This window comes from Pteronotus mesoamericanus, unplaced genomic scaffold, assembly GCF_021234165.1.
Source record: "Pteronotus mesoamericanus isolate MK-2021 breed Mesoamerican mustached bat unplaced genomic scaffold, CSHL_Meso_final scaffold_54, whole genome shotgun sequence".
Classification (NCBI taxonomy): Eukaryota; Metazoa; Chordata; class Mammalia; order Chiroptera; family Mormoopidae; genus Pteronotus; species Pteronotus mesoamericanus.
Genome location: NW_026555321.1, coordinates 41414868 through 41433333, shown reverse-complemented (window position 1 = coordinate 41433333; position 18466 = coordinate 41414868). Strand labels below are relative to the sequence as shown.

Genomic DNA, 18466 nt, shown 5'->3' with positions numbered 1-18466 from the left:
TCCGGAAGCAAGGAGTATAACCTCCCCGACGCACTTAACCGGCTGAAGTGTTTGTAAAGTCTGATTGGAAGTGACAGAATGATGCATTGTGGGACTCTGTCTCCCACTACGCATGTGCTAACTGACCCAGCCGGGCTCCCGGAGCCACGTCCCGGAGGTGGCGTCGACTAGTGAAGCACGTAAGCGAAGCTAGCCACTCCGTTCCGTGCGCAGGCGCGGTGGCTCGGGCAGCACCGGAAGGGCAGGGGGATGGGGTGGTGGTGACGCGATTCTGTCCGCGTTGGAGGGGCCGGGCCGCTGCCGGAGTCACCAAGGCTGCCGCGTGACGTGGCACAGCCGAACCCTTAACACAAGAGCCGGAGCTGCCGCGCCAGTCGTCGAGCAGGTCCGCGCCCCGCTAATTCCTGTACCGGAGCTTCGTCCGACACTCCGGGTAGCGAGCCGTTCCTGCCGCCCTCTTCCTCAGCCTATTCCTTCTCGCTCAATTTGCCGGGAGCGTGAAAGGAAGAGGCCGGGGGAAGCTCCAAACCTCTTCTGCTCCTGCCCATCGCAAGTGCCACTACCGCCATGGGCCTCACCATCTCATCCCTGTTCTCCCGCCTCTTCGGCAAGAAGCAGATGCGCATTTTGATGGGTGAGTGAGCGACGAGACCTGAGTCCCAGCCCCAGCCTCAGTGCGGCGGCCTCCGGGCCTCTTTTTGCCTCAGTCCGCTGTGGTGGGGGAGGGGCAGTGGCTGGGGGGTCGAGAGGAATTCCTAAGGGGAACAATGGGGTTAAGGATGGGTGGTCGTCCCAGAACTGTCCAGGAGCCCGTGTAGCGGCTTGGGTAAGGTTTCCTCCTCCTGCGTTTGTCTTTCTCTCCTTAATCTCATTAAAAGTCCGACAAGATGGGGCGGAGATGTGGGGAAAGCGAACTCTCGGATCTCTCAGAGCCCGGAAGATTTTGGCGAGGCTTATTCTGAGTGCATTCTGGCTCCCCTCTACCCCGGGTGTGGGCAGCAGTAGGGAGGGAGGCAGAGCGACTCCAGCCTTCCTCCATCTCTTTCCACCCCATGTACACACTCTGCACACTCCTGTGGTATGTGAGCGAGCGGTCGCCGAGAGCCTGGAGCCGGCCAGGGGAGGAAGTGTCTGGGCCCAGTGCGGTGGCAAAGGAACACCCAAGAATCAGAAGAGTCTGGAGTCCTCAGCGCTCATTTCTCTGAACTTTGTTTCGCGCTGCATTCCGCTTCATATTTTTTTCTTTCCCTTGTTAGTAGCTCTGAAAACTGAGTTTTTCATGAATGTTTCTGTTCGCCTTTCTCAAAAACCAAGTATGTTTGGCTCACTCTGTTTGGTTTTCAGATTTGTTGTATCGTTAATTTTATTAGTCCAGCTGGGTAGGTATAATGAGAAAAATTTTTAGAAAGTAATTTGTTTTAAAGCTGGTAACACATCTTAAGTAACAACATCATGACGCTTAATTTTATTGTAGTCTTCTTAATTACAAAGGTTCTTTTTAAATTTTTTTTGGAAAATAGGCTTTTCAGAAACTGCTTTTCGGGGTCATTTTTGACTTAGCTGGGGGAGAAGGGACTTGTCACTTGGGTGATGTAAGCAACCCCTCCCCCATAGTACTGTGAGTAGTCTCTCTATCACAGTTAAGCTCCATGGGTACGAGTAATGTTAAGTGCTGCTCTAACTTTAAAATTGAAACTTGTTGGTTCATTGTCTTGTTTCTTAGAGGCTGGAAGGGGTAAAGGTTTTATTTTCGAGTTCTACCATTGAAAAGTTTTCCAAAGCAAGGTTCAGTAATCTTAATGTGTATTAAGATTAAGGGTAAACACATTTAGTTGTTTTTTTCTTTTTTTATTTTTCTGTTAAGAGTCTAACTTCTTCACAATTGATGGAACAGTTGTTAATGAAACATTCACAAAGGTAAATCAAAATATTTTCTTTTTCAAAGAGTTTCTCAGATTTCATTTGTGACAATGGATTTTAGTAGAGCAACCATATTATTTAGGCTTTAAAAGTCTCTGAAAAATGGCAGTCTAAAAAAGGATCTGAAGTCAATGGGAGGACTTTGGACTGTGATAAATGACTTTTCAGCCTGTTCCTTAAAGAGATTAACTAGTATGTCCTTGTGTTCCTGGAAATGTAGTATGGTTGATCCTTTTACTGAAGATTATTAGAAATGAATTCCTGTTTATCATTCCCTTAGTCTTTGTAATGGCTAAAAGTTTAGGGGGAGAAAAAGGTAGGGTTATGCTAAAGGCACTTTTCTGTTCTTGCTCTATTAAGGGAGCATTTCTTCCCCTATCCCCCAAAAATGATGCAAAGAAAATGAAAGAAGAAAAGTACTTAACTTTACATTTGTGCAGGGGATAGAAGTCATGATCTGGAATTATTTATTTTATGTTAAATATTTTATTATTCAGATTTGGTATTTTTGTTTTGCATTATAATTTCAGGATAATCAGGTTTTCTTGATTAAAAACACTGCAGTCAAAAGGACAACTTTTACGGCAACTCATCAAATGAAGCCATATGATGTATAGAGAAAAAGGTGATTTGGAAGCTTGATAATTCTTAGAAATTTTTGTCCAGCTTTATGAGTGATAGCATAAATAATAGATACTCTGAAGATGTTTACCTCTATTGAAGTATTAGAATTAAAGAGGTAGCAGTTAGCTACTGAGTCTGGTTTGCCAAATGACTGTGGAGAAGTTTTAAATTTTATTCCTATTCCTGCTTCCAGAAGTTCAAGTAATTTTAAAAGGTGTTTGAAGTTACAGCTTGTAGTTAATTAACAGCAGTATCAGATTTAAAGTCATTTAAACTATAGATTGACAGAAATCTGTCAGTTGTAGTTATTTTTCCCCCAAGGAGAAATCACTCCTGTGACTGATACTGAGCTTAAATTCAAGTTTTCCAAGTTAAATCTCTCTCATGTAGCCCTTCATTACGCTATTTTAAATATGATTTCCATATCTTGATCTAGTAAGAGGTAATTTTGGTGAATGACTCCCCACATTTTGTTTATATCTGAACACCACTAATGTATTCTGTAGAGGAATAATTCTACTCCATGAACTTGCAAGTTCCTTACTGTTGAAAAGCTGTAAAAGTGTAGCTTTCTAAAAGATTGCTAATACCAGTAAAGTTCTGCCTTGACCTTATATGTGACTGTTTTGTCTGGGAGGGGTGGGGCACGGTGAGTGGTGGAGACCAGAGAGGTTTAGGAGGATCCTCTGGTGGTCAGACCTCTGAGTAATTAGATAAAATATTAAGATAAAGTGTATCCATCATAAAAATTCAAAGGCAGGATGGCAGTGTATGAATGCTATTTGAGAGCTCTAGCATCAGACTAGGAATTTTTTTGTTGTTTTTTTAATTAAAAAATTGAGATATAATTCATATAACATGAAATTCACCCCTTTAAAAATATACAGGTCAGTGGTTTTTAGTAAAGTCACCAACTTTTGTAACCATAACCACTGTCTTAATTCTAGAACATTTCCATCAGCCCAGGAAAAAAAGCCCATGCCCATAAACTGTCATGTTTCTATGGGTTTGTCTATTTAAAATATTTCATATAATGGAGTTGTACAATATGTTTTTGGCGTCTAGCTTCTTTCACTTAGCACATCATGTTTACAGGGTTTATTGATACTATATCATGTATCAGTACTTCATTCCTTTTTATAGCTAACCAATAATTTCGTTGTATGTATATATGCCACATTTTGTTTATCTGTTCATCAGTTAATGGAAATGTGTTTCCACTTTTTGGCTACTATGAATAATACTACCATGAACATTTGTAAGTTTTTGTGTGGGCATGTGTTTTTAATGTTCTTGGGTAAATAAATACCTAGGAGTCGATTTGTTTGTTAACATTTTGAGGGACCGACAAACTGTTTTCCAAAGCAGCTACACCATTTTACATTTATTACCAGTATGAGGGAATTAATTTCTCCACAAAGTCTACGGTTTGAATATCGGTTCTCTTTTATTACTCTGATTCTGGGGACATTTCTGGACCTCATATGCTGCATCTGAGAAATGGAGGGTTATTGTGGAGAATAAATTATAAAAATGTATGGAATCACCTACATTTGTGTGGTTGGAACACAGTAAACACTCAATTTTAAATTACCATGAAGTTGTATTTCAAGCTTCCTTGTAGAAAATTGGAACGATAAAGGAAAAAAATGAAGAAAATTATTATCTGAAATCTTAGGCACCTGAAAATATACATTTTTTCTTTCCATTCCTTTTTCTTTCTGTATTTTTTTTTCTCTCCAAGTTAACATAACTGGAGTCTAGCTTAATTTGAAATGTAAGTATTTCTTGCTGCCATAGTTAAACATTTTTTAATGATTGGTAAAGATTTTGTGGCGTATTTTTGTGTGTTAACACTTCTCAAAGTGTAGGTTCAGTTAAGGAGAACAAGGAATTTTGGTGTATCTTTCAGTACAGCGAGTTGTTTATTGGAGTGGTAGGGAGGGAGGACATAACTGGACTGTATAGATTAGAGTCTTATCTTGACTAGTTGAGAATTGGTTATACTTTTCATTTTGTGGAGAAGTCTCATTGCCAAATATTGCAACATTAAGGAAATACAAACTTAAATTACTAAAGTAACACGAAATTGTTAGACAAACATGTTTTTGAGTAAAGAAAGACCTATATAATGAGTTTTAAGTGATGGTGTACATTAATGTGTACATCTTTCAATAGAAAATACCTTTTAAAAGAATTTCTGGTTTTCATATATGTATAGCACTATCATTTTGGGTGCGAGTCAAAAGATATCTTCATGATTTTACAATCTTTGTGGCTGCAATTCATTTAAATATTGTCTTATAACTTTTAATTTAAAAATAGCTTGTGGATGCTTTAAAAACTTTATGGTTACATTATTTTATACTCCCTTTAAAATAAATAAATAAATAAATAAATAAATTTGAGGTTCTTAAGTCATCTTTCTGACAGATGCATCAGGAACCTAACCAGTTCAGCATTTTAATAAAGGAAATCTGCTTGGGAAATTTGTTCTTTTTTAATGAAAGTAACATGTATTTTTATTGTATTACCAAAAAATCTAACAATATGGAATTAGAATATTATTAATTATGCATACAAGCAGGTACAAAATTTTATTAAAAGAAAATTAGATTACAATAACTTAGAATAGTTACATAATCAAAATTTTTCCTGGTTTTCTTCCATTCCTTGTCAATGTTTTTGGATATACATTGTTTTTAAACAGTGGTATGAGGTCCATTTGGACCCCAGTGAGGACTGGCATGTGCCATACTTCTCAGACTCGTAACTCAAATGTTTTTTAATCAACCTCTCAATTTCAATTCTTCTGACTTGGGCTTATTCGTATTTGGACTTATTTAAAGGGGAATTTTGCTTTATTTTAAAATTTGATCAAAATCACCTGAGGAGGATTTATGCTCTCAAGAGACAGCTTTTCTGAACAGTGAAAAGATCATACATTATTCTTCTGTTTTCTGTATATTTACTGAAGATGCCAAACTTTAAGGTAGCTACTTTTGTTTATTTTTTAGAATTATGTTTTCTGATCTTTTTGGTAATGTTCCATATTCAAACAAAACACTTCCTGCTAACGGTTGGGTTTTCTTATGTCCATGAGTAAGGGCTGAGAGTGGGCTGCTCACTCTGTCTAGTAAGTATGTAATAGTATTTTGGAAAGAATAAACCTGAATCCTAGTATGAAGAAGTGGGGACAAAGTTTGATTAGAGGACACAGGAATAGGAAGATATAAGATGCCCAAGTTTACCGAGAGGTCTTAAAAGCTACCCTTTATAGGGAACAAAGCAGAAAGGGTTGTTATATGGGTGGAATGAGTCTGAATTGTCTGTAGCTTTTAGATCTGTTTTTAAGTAACTGATAAAAATTAAACTTTCTTGCACAGAATTGTAAATTAGGTAAATAAGGTGATTTCTGGTTTTCTTTTAATACTTAATAGCTTTGGTTTTGTGTGCCAAATCTTGCTTTGATTCAGTATTTTAAAAACATCCTTCCTTAAATCAATATACAGTTAAATTTCAGAATCTGTGGTAGTGGAAATCCAGGTGGCCAAATGTGATGTCCTTACAACAATGGTATATTCAATGAGCTTATTAGATATTGACCTATTTATGAAGGCGTTAGCAAACAATGTAGAATGTGCAGATTTTGAGAGATTCATACTGAAAGTAAGCATTTAATTTGCTTTTTACTATCACTGTAATAAGTAATATGCCCTCTTGTCCTACTGTGGAATTTTTCAAAAACAAATTTTATTCTTCCACACTTGTATAGTTTCAAAACGAAGCATTTTAAGAATTTAGACATATATTGGAGATGAATATGATTAACTAGTCATTTGTTCTTATTTTGGCATGTTTAACGTTGAACGTTAAGTAGGAGTAAAATTGTCCTCATTTTGCTTTCTCATTTATGAGACTAGGGCATAGTATTGAGTTTACTAATCTTCAGGTTAATTCTTTTCCACTTGTTCTTATGTGTTCTCTGACTTCACGTTTGATTTGTGTTTTTTTAAAATGCTAGAAGATCGTAGAATTTCTACATATTTGAGGCGGAAAATATAGATTATTTGATCCAGTCCCCTTATTTTATAGCTAATTCCTCTGGCCTCAGTTTCCTAAAGTGACTTGTTCAAAGGAAGTTGACTAGTTTGTGGCAAAGCAAATTTAGAGATTAAAACCTGAGTCAGTCAGATACTACTCTTTTCTTTACACTACATGCTACCTCTTAAGGCCTAGAAAGAGAAATGAAAAGGCAACACTTTCTATAGGATACGTTGCTTTTGGAAATCAGAAATGAGAATTTTATTTCTAACTCATTTGTGCCTTGACCAGTCAATTATAGCTTTCAAACTATATATTTGTTGTAAAAGTATTTTTTAGGGTGTACTTTTGACTTAGATTTAAAATCTGTGATGTCTTTTTCTAGTTGGATTGGATGCTGCTGGCAAGACGACCATTCTGTATAAACTGAAGTTAGGGGAGATAGTCACCACCATTCCTACCATTGGTAAGAAAGTTTACAGGTGATTATTATAAACTGAAATAGAATAATAATTTTGAAACTGCCTTGTTTTTTAAAGTCTTTATGTTTTTAAGACAGTTTTAGGTTCACAGAAAAATTGGGATGTTTCTCAAATTATCCCCTGCCCCCATGCATGCATATCTTCCCCTATTTTCAAATATCACTACCTAGAGTGTTACAGTTGATGGTGAACCTCCATTTTTGCATCACAGTCACCAAAATTCCATAGTTTACCTTAGGGTTCATTTTTGTTGTACATTCTGTGGGTTTAGACAAATGTACAATGACATGCATTCATCATTATAACTCTTAGGTTTTTAAGTTTGTTGATTATCTAGTGGGACTTTTAAGAAGCAACTGTGAGATAATTTCACAGTAAAGGGATTTGTTTTCTTAATAACATTGTGCTTAACAGTCTTTTGTGTTTTTCTTTGTAGGTTTTAATGTGGAAACAGTAGAATATAAGAACATTTGTTTTACAGTATGGGATGTTGGTGGTCAAGATAAAATAAGGCCTCTCTGGAGGCATTACTTCCAGAATACCCAGGTAAGGAATGCTGTACATTTTTAATAACTTTTCTTTATAGATTTCATGCTCTAGAGTTTACATTAATATCTACCATTTAACTAGCTGTTGGTATTTACTATATGAGTTGGCATGCCTCTTATCATTACTTCATATTCTTCAGTAGACTCTCATTCAAGCCTTTGAAGGCTAAAGTAGTCAATGGAATTTACATAGCTATCATAGTAATATTTTAAAGTAGGAGGTTGTTCTCAGGATTGAATTAGATGTCTCATCAGTAGTACTTTTGGTTTTATTATTAGTTTAGAAAATAAGGTCTGTGTAACTTTCTGTCTTTATAGTTTTTAATGAATGTAAGATATTCCTTTTTTTAGCCCAGTTAATTGTTACTTTATTAAAATACATTACAAAAATATATTAAAGTAGATCTCAATTGATTTGTAAGATATTTTTATATTAGCATGTAGTGTATATAATACCGACTTGGAAGAGACATTAAAGCAGAACTTCACAATTTGGCTGTGCATTAGAATCACTTGGAGAGCTTTCACAATCCCAAAGCCCTAATCGTAACTCCAGACCACTTGAATCAGAATCTCTGGAGATACCAACCAGGTATTAGTAGTAATTCTCAAACTTTAATGTGCCAATAAGTACCTGGGTATTTGTTAAAATACCAATCAGTTTAGGGTCTGGCTGAGTAAGGCCTGAGATTTCTAGCAAGGTCTCAGGTTGTGGTGCTGATGCTGCTGGTTTGGGGACCTTACTTTGAGGGAAGAGCAAGCTCTATTACAGAGATTTTCAACAGCAGCACTATATACATTTTGGGCATTCCTGGCTTCTACCCACTTGGTGACAGTAAATAACACCCTCCTTCCCCCCAACCCAGTTGCAACAACCCAGAATGTCTCCATATACTGCAAAATATCCCCTGGGGACAGAATTGTTCTCTTTTGAGAACCACCACTCTAGTCTTAACTCTTACATGTAAGGAAACAAGGTTGGAATGATTACTTAAGACTGGAGAGCTGGTTCTTGTTCTGCGTTTCTGTTTAACCTGCTTCCTATCCTATTGTGTTTTCCAAAGTAATGTGTGATGTTGACAGGCACTTCGTGTTAAAGATTTGCAGATGTCAGTCATTCTTGGTCTTTAACACAACATTGTTTACAAATGAGGTTACATTGTCACCAGGTAGCAGTGAATACCCCAGATGAGTGGCTGAAAGCAACCAGGTTTAAGTAGTATGGCATGTTAAGTAAGTGGCTTGGTTTTAGAATGTTTCTATTCATTAGCATAGCTGTGGTTAGAAAAGATATTTTGATACGAGTCACATGCTTTAAAAATCTGGTTTAAAAATTTTCAGATAACCCAAAAGGAGAGAGAATAACAAAGTCCCACATATCTATTACTTAACTTCAATTATTAGGATATGGCTAGTATTGTTTAATCAGTACTCCTCTGTAATGTACTTCACCTTTTGGATTATTTTAAAGTAAGTCATAGGAAAAACTGAAGTAAGTTACAGGTATTTCATTTAGGAAACAAACTCTTTTGAAGTAAAATTAGGTGTGAAGTAGAACTTTTTAAATCCTTAGCCTTTTAATTCTTAACCAAAGGTAACCCTGGTCTTATCCCTAGGGTTTTTTAAGAATATTTTATAATTTACTTTGAGATCTTAACTTGAAATTAGATCCATTCCTGGCCTCTTGAGATCACCTTAAATCTGAAGTCCAAGTACTTCTTCCTAGGGACTTCATGCCTGCTGGAGAAAGTGTTTGCCACCTGATGCAATGACAGTTAAGCTCTTCTTTTAGCTGTAAAATTTATAAGGAACTAATTATGCCATTTAATTGTGCTTCTAACTTGTGTTAACAATCAAGGACAATGTTTATTATAGTAAATTCCTCTTTCCTCACTAGATAATTCCAGTTATTTTGTTATAGATAATTAAGTAAATTTTTGGCCATTTAATCTTTTCTTAGCATAGCCAAGTTTATCTTTGGAATCCTAGGTTTTCTATACTCTTGATTCTAGGCTGTCCAAGGAAGTGAATAACTTAGAATTTACTCTTAAAATAATTCTCCCTCTCAATAACATTACTTCAGGACTGATAGCATTATTTGTTTTAAAACAGAATGAAAATGGATTGTTAACACAGAAAAAGTTAGATCCCTTTTAGCCGCATTAACTCTTCTAGAGGGGTAGATTCTAAAATGGAATAGCTTTGGGAATAGGAAAAAAGGAGGAGCCAAAATATAAGTAAATGTGGTAAGCCAAGCATGATACTAGATATTTTTATATTTAATTTTTAAAAGGCTTATAAAGTTAGTGGTATTGTTTTATAGAAGAGGAGTCATGATTATGGATTAGGTAATTTATATAACTAATAAGTGCTACTGAGATTTAAGTTGGGTACCTTTAACTATGCCATACTGGCTCTCACACTGCCAAAAGTTTTTTTTTCAAAGATTAGGATGTTTAAAATGATGGTTTCCAACAGAGATAAAGGAGATGGGTTTGAAAGTTGCTAGATCAAAATGATACTGTGTGATTTAATACTGACTGTTGCCTTAAATAAGTATTAGATACCTCAGCAAACTCAGTGTAATACTGAGAGGTAAATACAAAATGATGTATGTGGCCTTTTGCCCTCAGTGGATTTAATCTAGTTGCTTACATAAATAATACAAGACAGTTTGTGATGAAGGTGACAAATGATCTGTGGTCTGGATTATGGGGAGAACCTTCAAAGTAATCACTTTACTATTAATAAGAATAGATTTTCATAAAGCTGTAAAATTAATCTGTCCTCTCTCCAGTTGAGAATTTTTTTATACTTTCCCATTTTAAAGTTTTTAGAAGAGTCTTTATTTAACTGCTTCCCAATTCCACTTCTTTTGTAGTATAGAATTCTAGTGTTTATGAATATCTTTAGGAATGATTACTACCTTCCTTTTTGTTAAGAATTTCTTATTTGATAAAGTCAACCATGAGTTTTTCTTAATATATTTTGCTTAAGACTTCCTTACACTGATTGAGTTGGGAGGCAACATTCTGGAGCAAGGCTAACTTTTCCTGATGAAACATAGAAAAACTGCTGTAGTGTGCCTCTTCCCCTTCTTCTTCTTCTTTTTTTTTTTTTTAACAATTTGGGCACACCTTTAAATAAGTTAGTTCAGTTAGTAAATTGATGAATTTGGCGTATTCTTTTCCTTTTGTCCCCACTTGTAGCCATTTTGTTACTTAAACTTACCTACACTTAAAACATGCAAGGGCATAGGGAAGGAGGGGAATGGGGTAAAATTTATTCTTTGTGCAGTTGAGAAAAGTGATCAGTTGGTTAAGAGTAAGATTTCTTTTGATTTAAAATAAACATTTCAAAAATAAGTAAATAAGTAAAATAACATTTCAAATACTGAGATAAAAAATAGTGCTCAAATTGGTTTTCAGTGCTTAGATCCCTTTTCTTTTTCTATTTTTAAAATAATAGGGCATTTTCTTCCCAAAATTGACCTCTTGATACCGTTTTGCTGCCTGTACTTGTGTTTCATATTTAGTGTCTTTTAAATTTAGTTGTCATAATTTATTTAATTTTTTCCCAGGGTCTTATTTTCGTGGTAGATAGCAATGATCGCGAAAGAATTCAGGAAGGAGCCGAAGAGCTGCAAAAAATGGTAACAATATTTTATTTTATTTTTTTCACGGGGGGGGTAGGTTTTTAAAATTTTATCATTTCCAGGATGCATTTTTTGGGTGATAGTGGTGGTAATGGTTGGCACATTTTAACTGTGATTACATTACACAAATGAAACATTTTAGAGCTAGAAAGAACCTTGAGGAACTGTATCACAGGTTCTTAAGAATGCACATAAAAATCTCATATGGAGCTTCTTAAAAAACACACAGAAGAGTAGCTACTTCAGTAAGTTAGGAAGAAAGCCCAGCTTGTTTTCAGAATGCTCCATGAGTGACTTTGATGCGTATCGCTGGTTCAGGCAGTCTACATATTAGTCCAGTCTTTATTTTATAGATATAAAATCTAGTTTTGAAACTTTAGTGACGTAAGGATCCTTGTTCAAATTCCTTTTCATTGGGTTCAATTTTCTTTGTATTGTGTCTATAGTGTGTATATATACTTTGAAATGTTTTGTAATAGTAACCATGATAAAGAATTCCACTGACAGGCAGTAGGATTTTGGTTGACAGTGGCATTTTGGCCTCACCATATAATGGATTAATGTTTTCATTCCTGTTGCTAAAATGCCTGATTGGGGAGTTGTTGAGGAAACTTGTCATAGTTTCAAATTGTAACATACAATTTTCACTCAAATGAAATCTTAATTACCATTCATTGTTCCTAAGACTGGAGTGCAGTTGTAAAACCATTGTGTCAGTATATGTGTAACAAAATAACTGGTGGGGTTATTTTGGTCTAATGAGTTAAATGTCATCCCTTCTACCCACCCCCCCTTTTTTTGTAAACAGCTTTGAAATAAGTCTCATACCATAAACTTCACTCATTAAAATGTAAAAAGTTACTGGTTATTAGTTTACAGAATGTTACAGCAATTGCCATTGCCTAATTTTACATCAGCCCACAAAGAAATCATAGAACTATACTAATAGTTCTGTTATTATATTATATGTTATATTATATATATAATATATATATATAATATCTATACTAATAGTTCTATGAAACTATAGTATAGTTCCATTTTATTACCCATTCCTTTCCTTAGTCCACCCTACACCCCCAGCCCTATATACACTGATCTACTTTCTGTCTTTATACATACACCTATTCTGGATGTTCGTATACTTGGAATCATGCAACATGTGGTTAAACTTTTTGTTACTTTTCACTGAGCATAAATTTTCAAGGTTCATCCATATTATATCATGTATCAGTGCCTCATTTCTACTGGCTTTCTACTCTTGGTATTTATTCTATTTTTTTTCTTTTTTGCTTTAATTTGTTGTTGTTATTGTTCAAATACATTTGTCTCCGTTTTCCTGCCACCACTTTCTCCTGTCCCACCCACCCCTACCTCCCACCCTCAATCCTTCCCCACTTTGGCTTTGTCCGTGGGTCCTTTTGGTATTTGTCTTTCACCCCCTGGCTTATTTCGCTTAGCATAATGCTTTCCAGTTTCATCCATGTTGTTGTGAAGGGTAGTAGTAGCTCTTTGTTTCTGCTTTATTTTGTATTTTTTCTATTACCATTTAGTCCCCTTATACCCCCTGCCCCAGCAGTCACCACACTATTGTCTGTGTGGTACTTATTCTTGCATTTTTCATGATGCTGTTAATTCCCTAACCATTACATTGTTGTCTCACTGTTTTCTAGTCCAGCTGGCAGGAAAGGATAAAAGTCCAAAAAGAATCATTATCTAAATATTGTACTTTCACTACTAAGTGCCATAAGATCCTATCATAATATTTATTGCCATGCGTGTTTCTTGTACTAGCCAGTCCTGACCTTCAGTGGATGAACACGAAAGCTGAGTGAATGATTTACCTTAATGGAGTATAGGATGATTGGCCTGAAAAATTTTGCTTTACACAAAAACATAATTATTTGCTAAGGATTTAAAAACAGAAAGATAAAGAGATCTAAGTTGTAAATAGTATATGTAGGAAGACAGTGTTTTACCTAGTTTGTTACAGTAATTGGATCCCAGTTTTATAGTTGTTAATGTCTTAGCTTTTATTTTCAGCTTCAGGAAGATGAGTTGCAAGATGCGGTATTGCTGCTTTTTGCAAACAAACAGGATTTGCCAAATGCTATGGCCATCAGTGAAATGACGGATAAATTAGGTCTTCAGTCCCTTCGTAACAGAACAGTAAGTATTTGGTTTAAATTAACCTCCTGACTCTTAGAATTATTAAGATAAGTGTTTTAGCTAGTATTTAGTTTAAAAATTTATTAACTGTCCCCTTTGAACAGACAGTGAACATTAATTTACAGTAGTAAACTCTTGTATATACAAACATGAGCTCTTTATTTCATACCTTTATAAATGTTGTGTTCAATTTTACTTTATGCTAATACTGTCTCCATTTTTTTTTAGCTTTTAATATATATCTGTTAAGGATCCAAGGATTTAAATATCTTTACTTGATGTTTGTTAACTTTATCCTCACAATGTTTAATATTGATAAATATCTGGAAAACTATACTGTATGAGAATGATAATATTTAAAGATGATTGATATTTTTAATTTTATGTTTTAAATACCCCTGCAGCAAATACTTTGTAATTTGGCTCTTAGCAGCCATATTTTAGATATTACTGTTTTGTACTGTTTGCATGATAATGTCAGAAGCTTGTGGGACCTTATTATGATACTAAGTTTTGAAATGTAAAATTATAAGAAATATTTGCTCTCTTATAGCTTATTTTACATCAGTGATTTAAATATTGGCAAACACAACATACGTTCCTATGTGTAAAGTTGGTATCACAAACTATTAGTGTGCTTTGTGCTTTATAGTAGTTTTTCATTAGCTTGTAACAAAATACTGTGCTGTTGCAGTAACTGCAAAGACTGTTTGAGGTGTTCCAGGCTGATTTAAATAAAACAAACTGCAAATGATACCAGTTTTCCATCCTCTGATGATAGAAATTCATGTCTTTTCCCAGCCTTCTAGGATGTTTGGTATTCAAATAATATTTGCCAGCATGGAATAATTGCAGTGACCTTGTAATATTAAGTGAAGGTCTTTATTCTAAGGCAAAATAAACCTGATCAATAAAGAAATTAATAAAAATAAACTATCCATTTTAGGTAATGAAATTGCTTTCTAGGTATTTTTTGATGGGAAACAAGAGGGTTTTAAGTACCGGGGCGGGGGGTAGCTTTATATTAGTTACTAATCTTGCCATGAATGTTCTTTTCAGATTAAGTAGTGGATAGTGGAATAAGTTTAACGTCTAGGTAGGAGTAACTTTAAATGTGAGAGTGTTTTGAGAAGCAAGAGTTATGAGAAAACTTCCAACATTTATAGTTACTAAGATCGTTAAATACAAAATCATTTGAGATGTACTACTTTAATATACTTATTTATTTCTATGGTTTTATATATTTTTTGTTTCCTTTCTTTCCTATACATTTATGGTAACTGCTGACTAAATAATACCTCTGAGCAGTTGGGAAAATAATTTTCTGAATAAGTTTTATACACTCTTACACATAATCTTACATTAATCAAGTGTTTTCTTGTCCTTTCTTTATAGTGGTATGTTCAAGCCACTTGTGCTACACAAGGAACTGGTCTGTATGAGGGACTTGACTGGCTGTCAAATGAGCTTTCAAAACGTTAAATGAAACTGGATGTCTAACCAAGGACGTGTTTGATAGAATTGGCCTAGGCTTGTTACAAGAAAATTAGTTTGCATCTTGGTTATTAAACAGTATCTGGGACTGGTTTGGGCAGAATATTACAGCGTTTAAACTTACTTTGTTGCCAATTATTGTTTACCAAGTATAATGTTGCACTTTAGCAATATGCTTGGTTTTAAAGAAATTCTCCTTAACTTGGAAAAAAAAAAGTGTCCTCTTTTAATTTTACTTCCTTTACACCTAAATGCCTGGACTTAGCTATTGTGACACCTTTAAATCGTTTTGAATGTTTTTTTTTGAGCCCACAACAAATAATGTTTTTAAGTTATCCCCTTGCTACTTTACTGATACCTTTATCATTCCTGGGACAGTCTCCTGATTAAAAAATAAAAAAGAATGTAGCATTCCATTTGTATTTATTTTTCTCCCTTGCTAAAAAGATTTTCTTATACTACTTGTACCAGCCAGGGCAATGAGCCAAAACACTATTGAGATCTCTCGCACTGAGGAACTTAGTATTTTTTTCCCCATTATTGACTCCTGGCTTCTATCAGCCAAGCTTACCTTGGTGTGGTTTGGATTTGATAGCTAATCAGTTCTGTGCTGGTAGCGAAGAGTTCATATTGAGATGATTTTTAATATCCAGCAGATTGTCTTTCTTTATAATGTATCTTTTTTATGTTGCATGTTGCTTTTGGAATCAGCCTGACTCTTTGCCCAATATATGATAGTTCTGCTGATATTTTATTGTTTATTGGTGAACATATCTTCATTAAGAGTTTTTGGAAAACACATCAAACTCAAATAAGTTTTCTTCATAGCCCATTTGGAATTATTCCTAATAAAATGATAAAATGTGTAATTGTGTGTGTTCTTTTTGAGTCTTAAAGATGTTTGAAATGGATTTTCTTATTTAGCAAAGTTGATTTATATATTTTACATACTGTGAACAATAATACAGATCCCAGTGAATTTATTAATTGTTTAAATTGGAAATAAAATATGGGTTGCTATTGTGTGTATAACAAGGTGGGGAAGCAACTTAAAAAATTAGTTTTATTTGATAAAAACTTTGACACTGTACATTTCTAAACTCAAATCAAGAGTAAAATGCTGTAATAAAATGAACTGCTCAAAAAATCATGTATGCATGTGTTTGTTTCACAGCTTAGGTTAGTTAAAAACTCAAGTGCTGTTTCATGGCAGAATATATAGACTTAGTGATGCTGCTTTTCTACATGAAAAAAGTTCACAAGCACTTTTTAGCTTCACAAATTTCAGAACTGCAGAGAGCTGCATGTGACTACTGTATTTTGCTGTATATAATGCACTGCTGTGTATATTGTACACCAATGTTTTGGCTCCAAACTTTCAGGAAAAAAATCTTGTAATTTTTTAATTCAATTTTTTGTTTATATTTAGAACAAAGTACTATCATATCCCAGGGTATTATTTTGCATATAGGTGATGTTACTGCTTTCTGCAGTTACACTTAATGCATAAGCATAAATAATTAGAAACATTTATATAGATATGGAATTAATATTGCCCATGTATAATGCGCATCCTTATTTTTCCTCAAAAATTTACCCCGACTGGTGTGGCTCAGTGGATTGAGTGCCAGCCTGCAAACCAAAGGATCGTCGGTTAGATTCCCAGTCAGGGTGCATGCCTGAGTTATGGGCCAGGTGCCCAGTAAGGGGCCTGTGAGAGGCAACCACGTATTGTTTCTCTTCCTCTCTCCTCTCCATCTTAAAAAAAATTCAAAAAAACGGGCAAAAAGTATGTTATACACAGCAAAATATGGTAATTTTTTTGTTAAGGCAGTAAAGGTATGTAGTTCATTATACTTACTAAGTTGTTAAAGACAACTTGGTAATCTTATGAGTAATTTAATTTTTCTATATACTCAAGTATTTTATAAACTAGCTTTTTAATGACTCATGCTTGTATAATTGATATAAATTTGTGGATTGAAATTTTATTTTCAAATCAAAACCTGTGCTTGTAAAATAATGTATAGTTTTGACTTGTAAACAACAACAAAAACGATCAAATGAAAGGAAATTGTAATTAAGTAGTTGATTGTCAAACAGGTTACTTTCCTAGCTCACTAGATGAATTTTCTCTTACTCCCTACAAATAAAAGGTATCATTTCTTATTGAGTAAAACTAAGATGTGGTATAGTATGTGTAGCTTTATGGGGTGAGGTATTAAACTTCAAAGGTTCAGTGTTTACAGTTAAACTACCACTGTATTAATTTAAAAAAGCCATCGGAGATCCTTTCACACCTTGAAGAAAGGGAGTATGGAGAATTCATATAGTCTTGTGATGTAAGGTAGATCTTACTGTCGTTGGAAATGACTGCGTTAAGAAAATGATAAAGGGGCCACCGCCAGGTGATGCGGTGACCGCTGCGGCAGGCGCAGGAGCCCAGTGGGCCTTGGCCCTCAATAGGTCCCGCCGGACCGAGTTCTCCCATCTCCGGTACACCCACGATCACCGAGGCAGCCTTGCACCCCCTCGCCCCTTCCCTGTCCCTCCCCTGTCCCCGTTCCCGCCCCGGGGGCTGCCGCCACCCGCCTTCCACAATGGCTCTAAAGAGAATCCACAAAGAATTGAATGCCCTGGCACGGGACCCCCCAGCACAGTGTTCAGCAGGTCCTGTTGGAGATGATACGTTCCATTGGCAAGCTACAATAATGGGGCCAAACGACAGTCCCTATCAGGGTGGAGTATTTTTCTTGACAATTCATTTCCCAACAGATTACCCCTTCAAACCACCTAAGGCATTTACAACAAGAATTTATCATCCAAATATTAACAGTAATGGCAGCATTTGTCTTGACATTCTATGGTCACAGTGGTCTCCAGCACTAACTATTTCAAAAGTACTCTTGACCCTCTGTTCTCTGTTGTGTGATCCTAATCCAGATGATCCCTTAGTGCCTGAGATTGCTCGGATCTACAAAACAGAAAAGTACAACAGAATAGGTCGGGAAGGGACTCAGAAGTATGCGATGTAATTAAATTACTGGGTAACATCTACAAATAAAGATAGGGGAATTCTGAAAGAGAAAGTCCTTTTGATTTCCATTTGACTGCTTTCTATGAGCCCACGCCTCATCTTCCCCTGTGCACATGTTTACCTGATACAGCAGTTCTGCGTGTTGTACATACTTGGAACAACAAACTAGAAATACTGTACTTCTGTACCAACATTGCCTCCTAGCAGAGAAGTATGTGTGTGACAAGCCAGTTCTCCAGGTGTAACCTAGGTGTGAGACTAAAAGCTTTCCTATTGATTTAAATTTGGATAACAGGAAGGTGAGGGGTGGTGGGTATGGTGTGTGCTTGGATGGGGAAGAAAAGCTCCACTGACTTACAGGAGATGGTTTTTAAGTGAGATTCTTTTAAACTCAAAACATGAAAAGCAAGGTGAAGATCATGAAGCTGTTTCTGTATTCATTTATGCTGAAGGACCTACGTTTTAGGTGAAAGTTACGACCAACCAGATTAAA

General features: G+C 35.5%; 2 protein-coding genes across 2 annotated transcripts; both read left to right on the top strand.

Moving 5' to 3' along the window:
• Positions 1-258: 258 nt before the first annotated feature.
• On the top strand, positions 259-16083 carry ARF4 (ADP ribosylation factor 4). The gene is made up of 6 exons (XM_054595886.1): positions 259-634; positions 6974-7054; positions 7507-7616; positions 11199-11270; positions 13317-13442; positions 14838-16083. Exons 1-6 carry the CDS (start codon positions 568-570, stop codon positions 14922-14924), a joined length of 543 nt encoding a protein of 180 aa, XP_054451861.1. The 5' UTR covers positions 259-567; the 3' UTR covers positions 14925-16083.
• A 1401-nt stretch (positions 16084-17484) lies between these two features.
• On the top strand, positions 17485-17971 carry LOC129088420 (ubiquitin-conjugating enzyme E2 D2-like). The gene has a single exon (XM_054595799.1). The coding sequence runs from the start codon at positions 17537-17539 to the stop codon at positions 17969-17971; it is 435 nt and encodes a 144-aa protein (XP_054451774.1). The 5' UTR covers positions 17485-17536.
• The last annotated feature ends 495 nt before the right edge of the window (positions 17972-18466 follow it).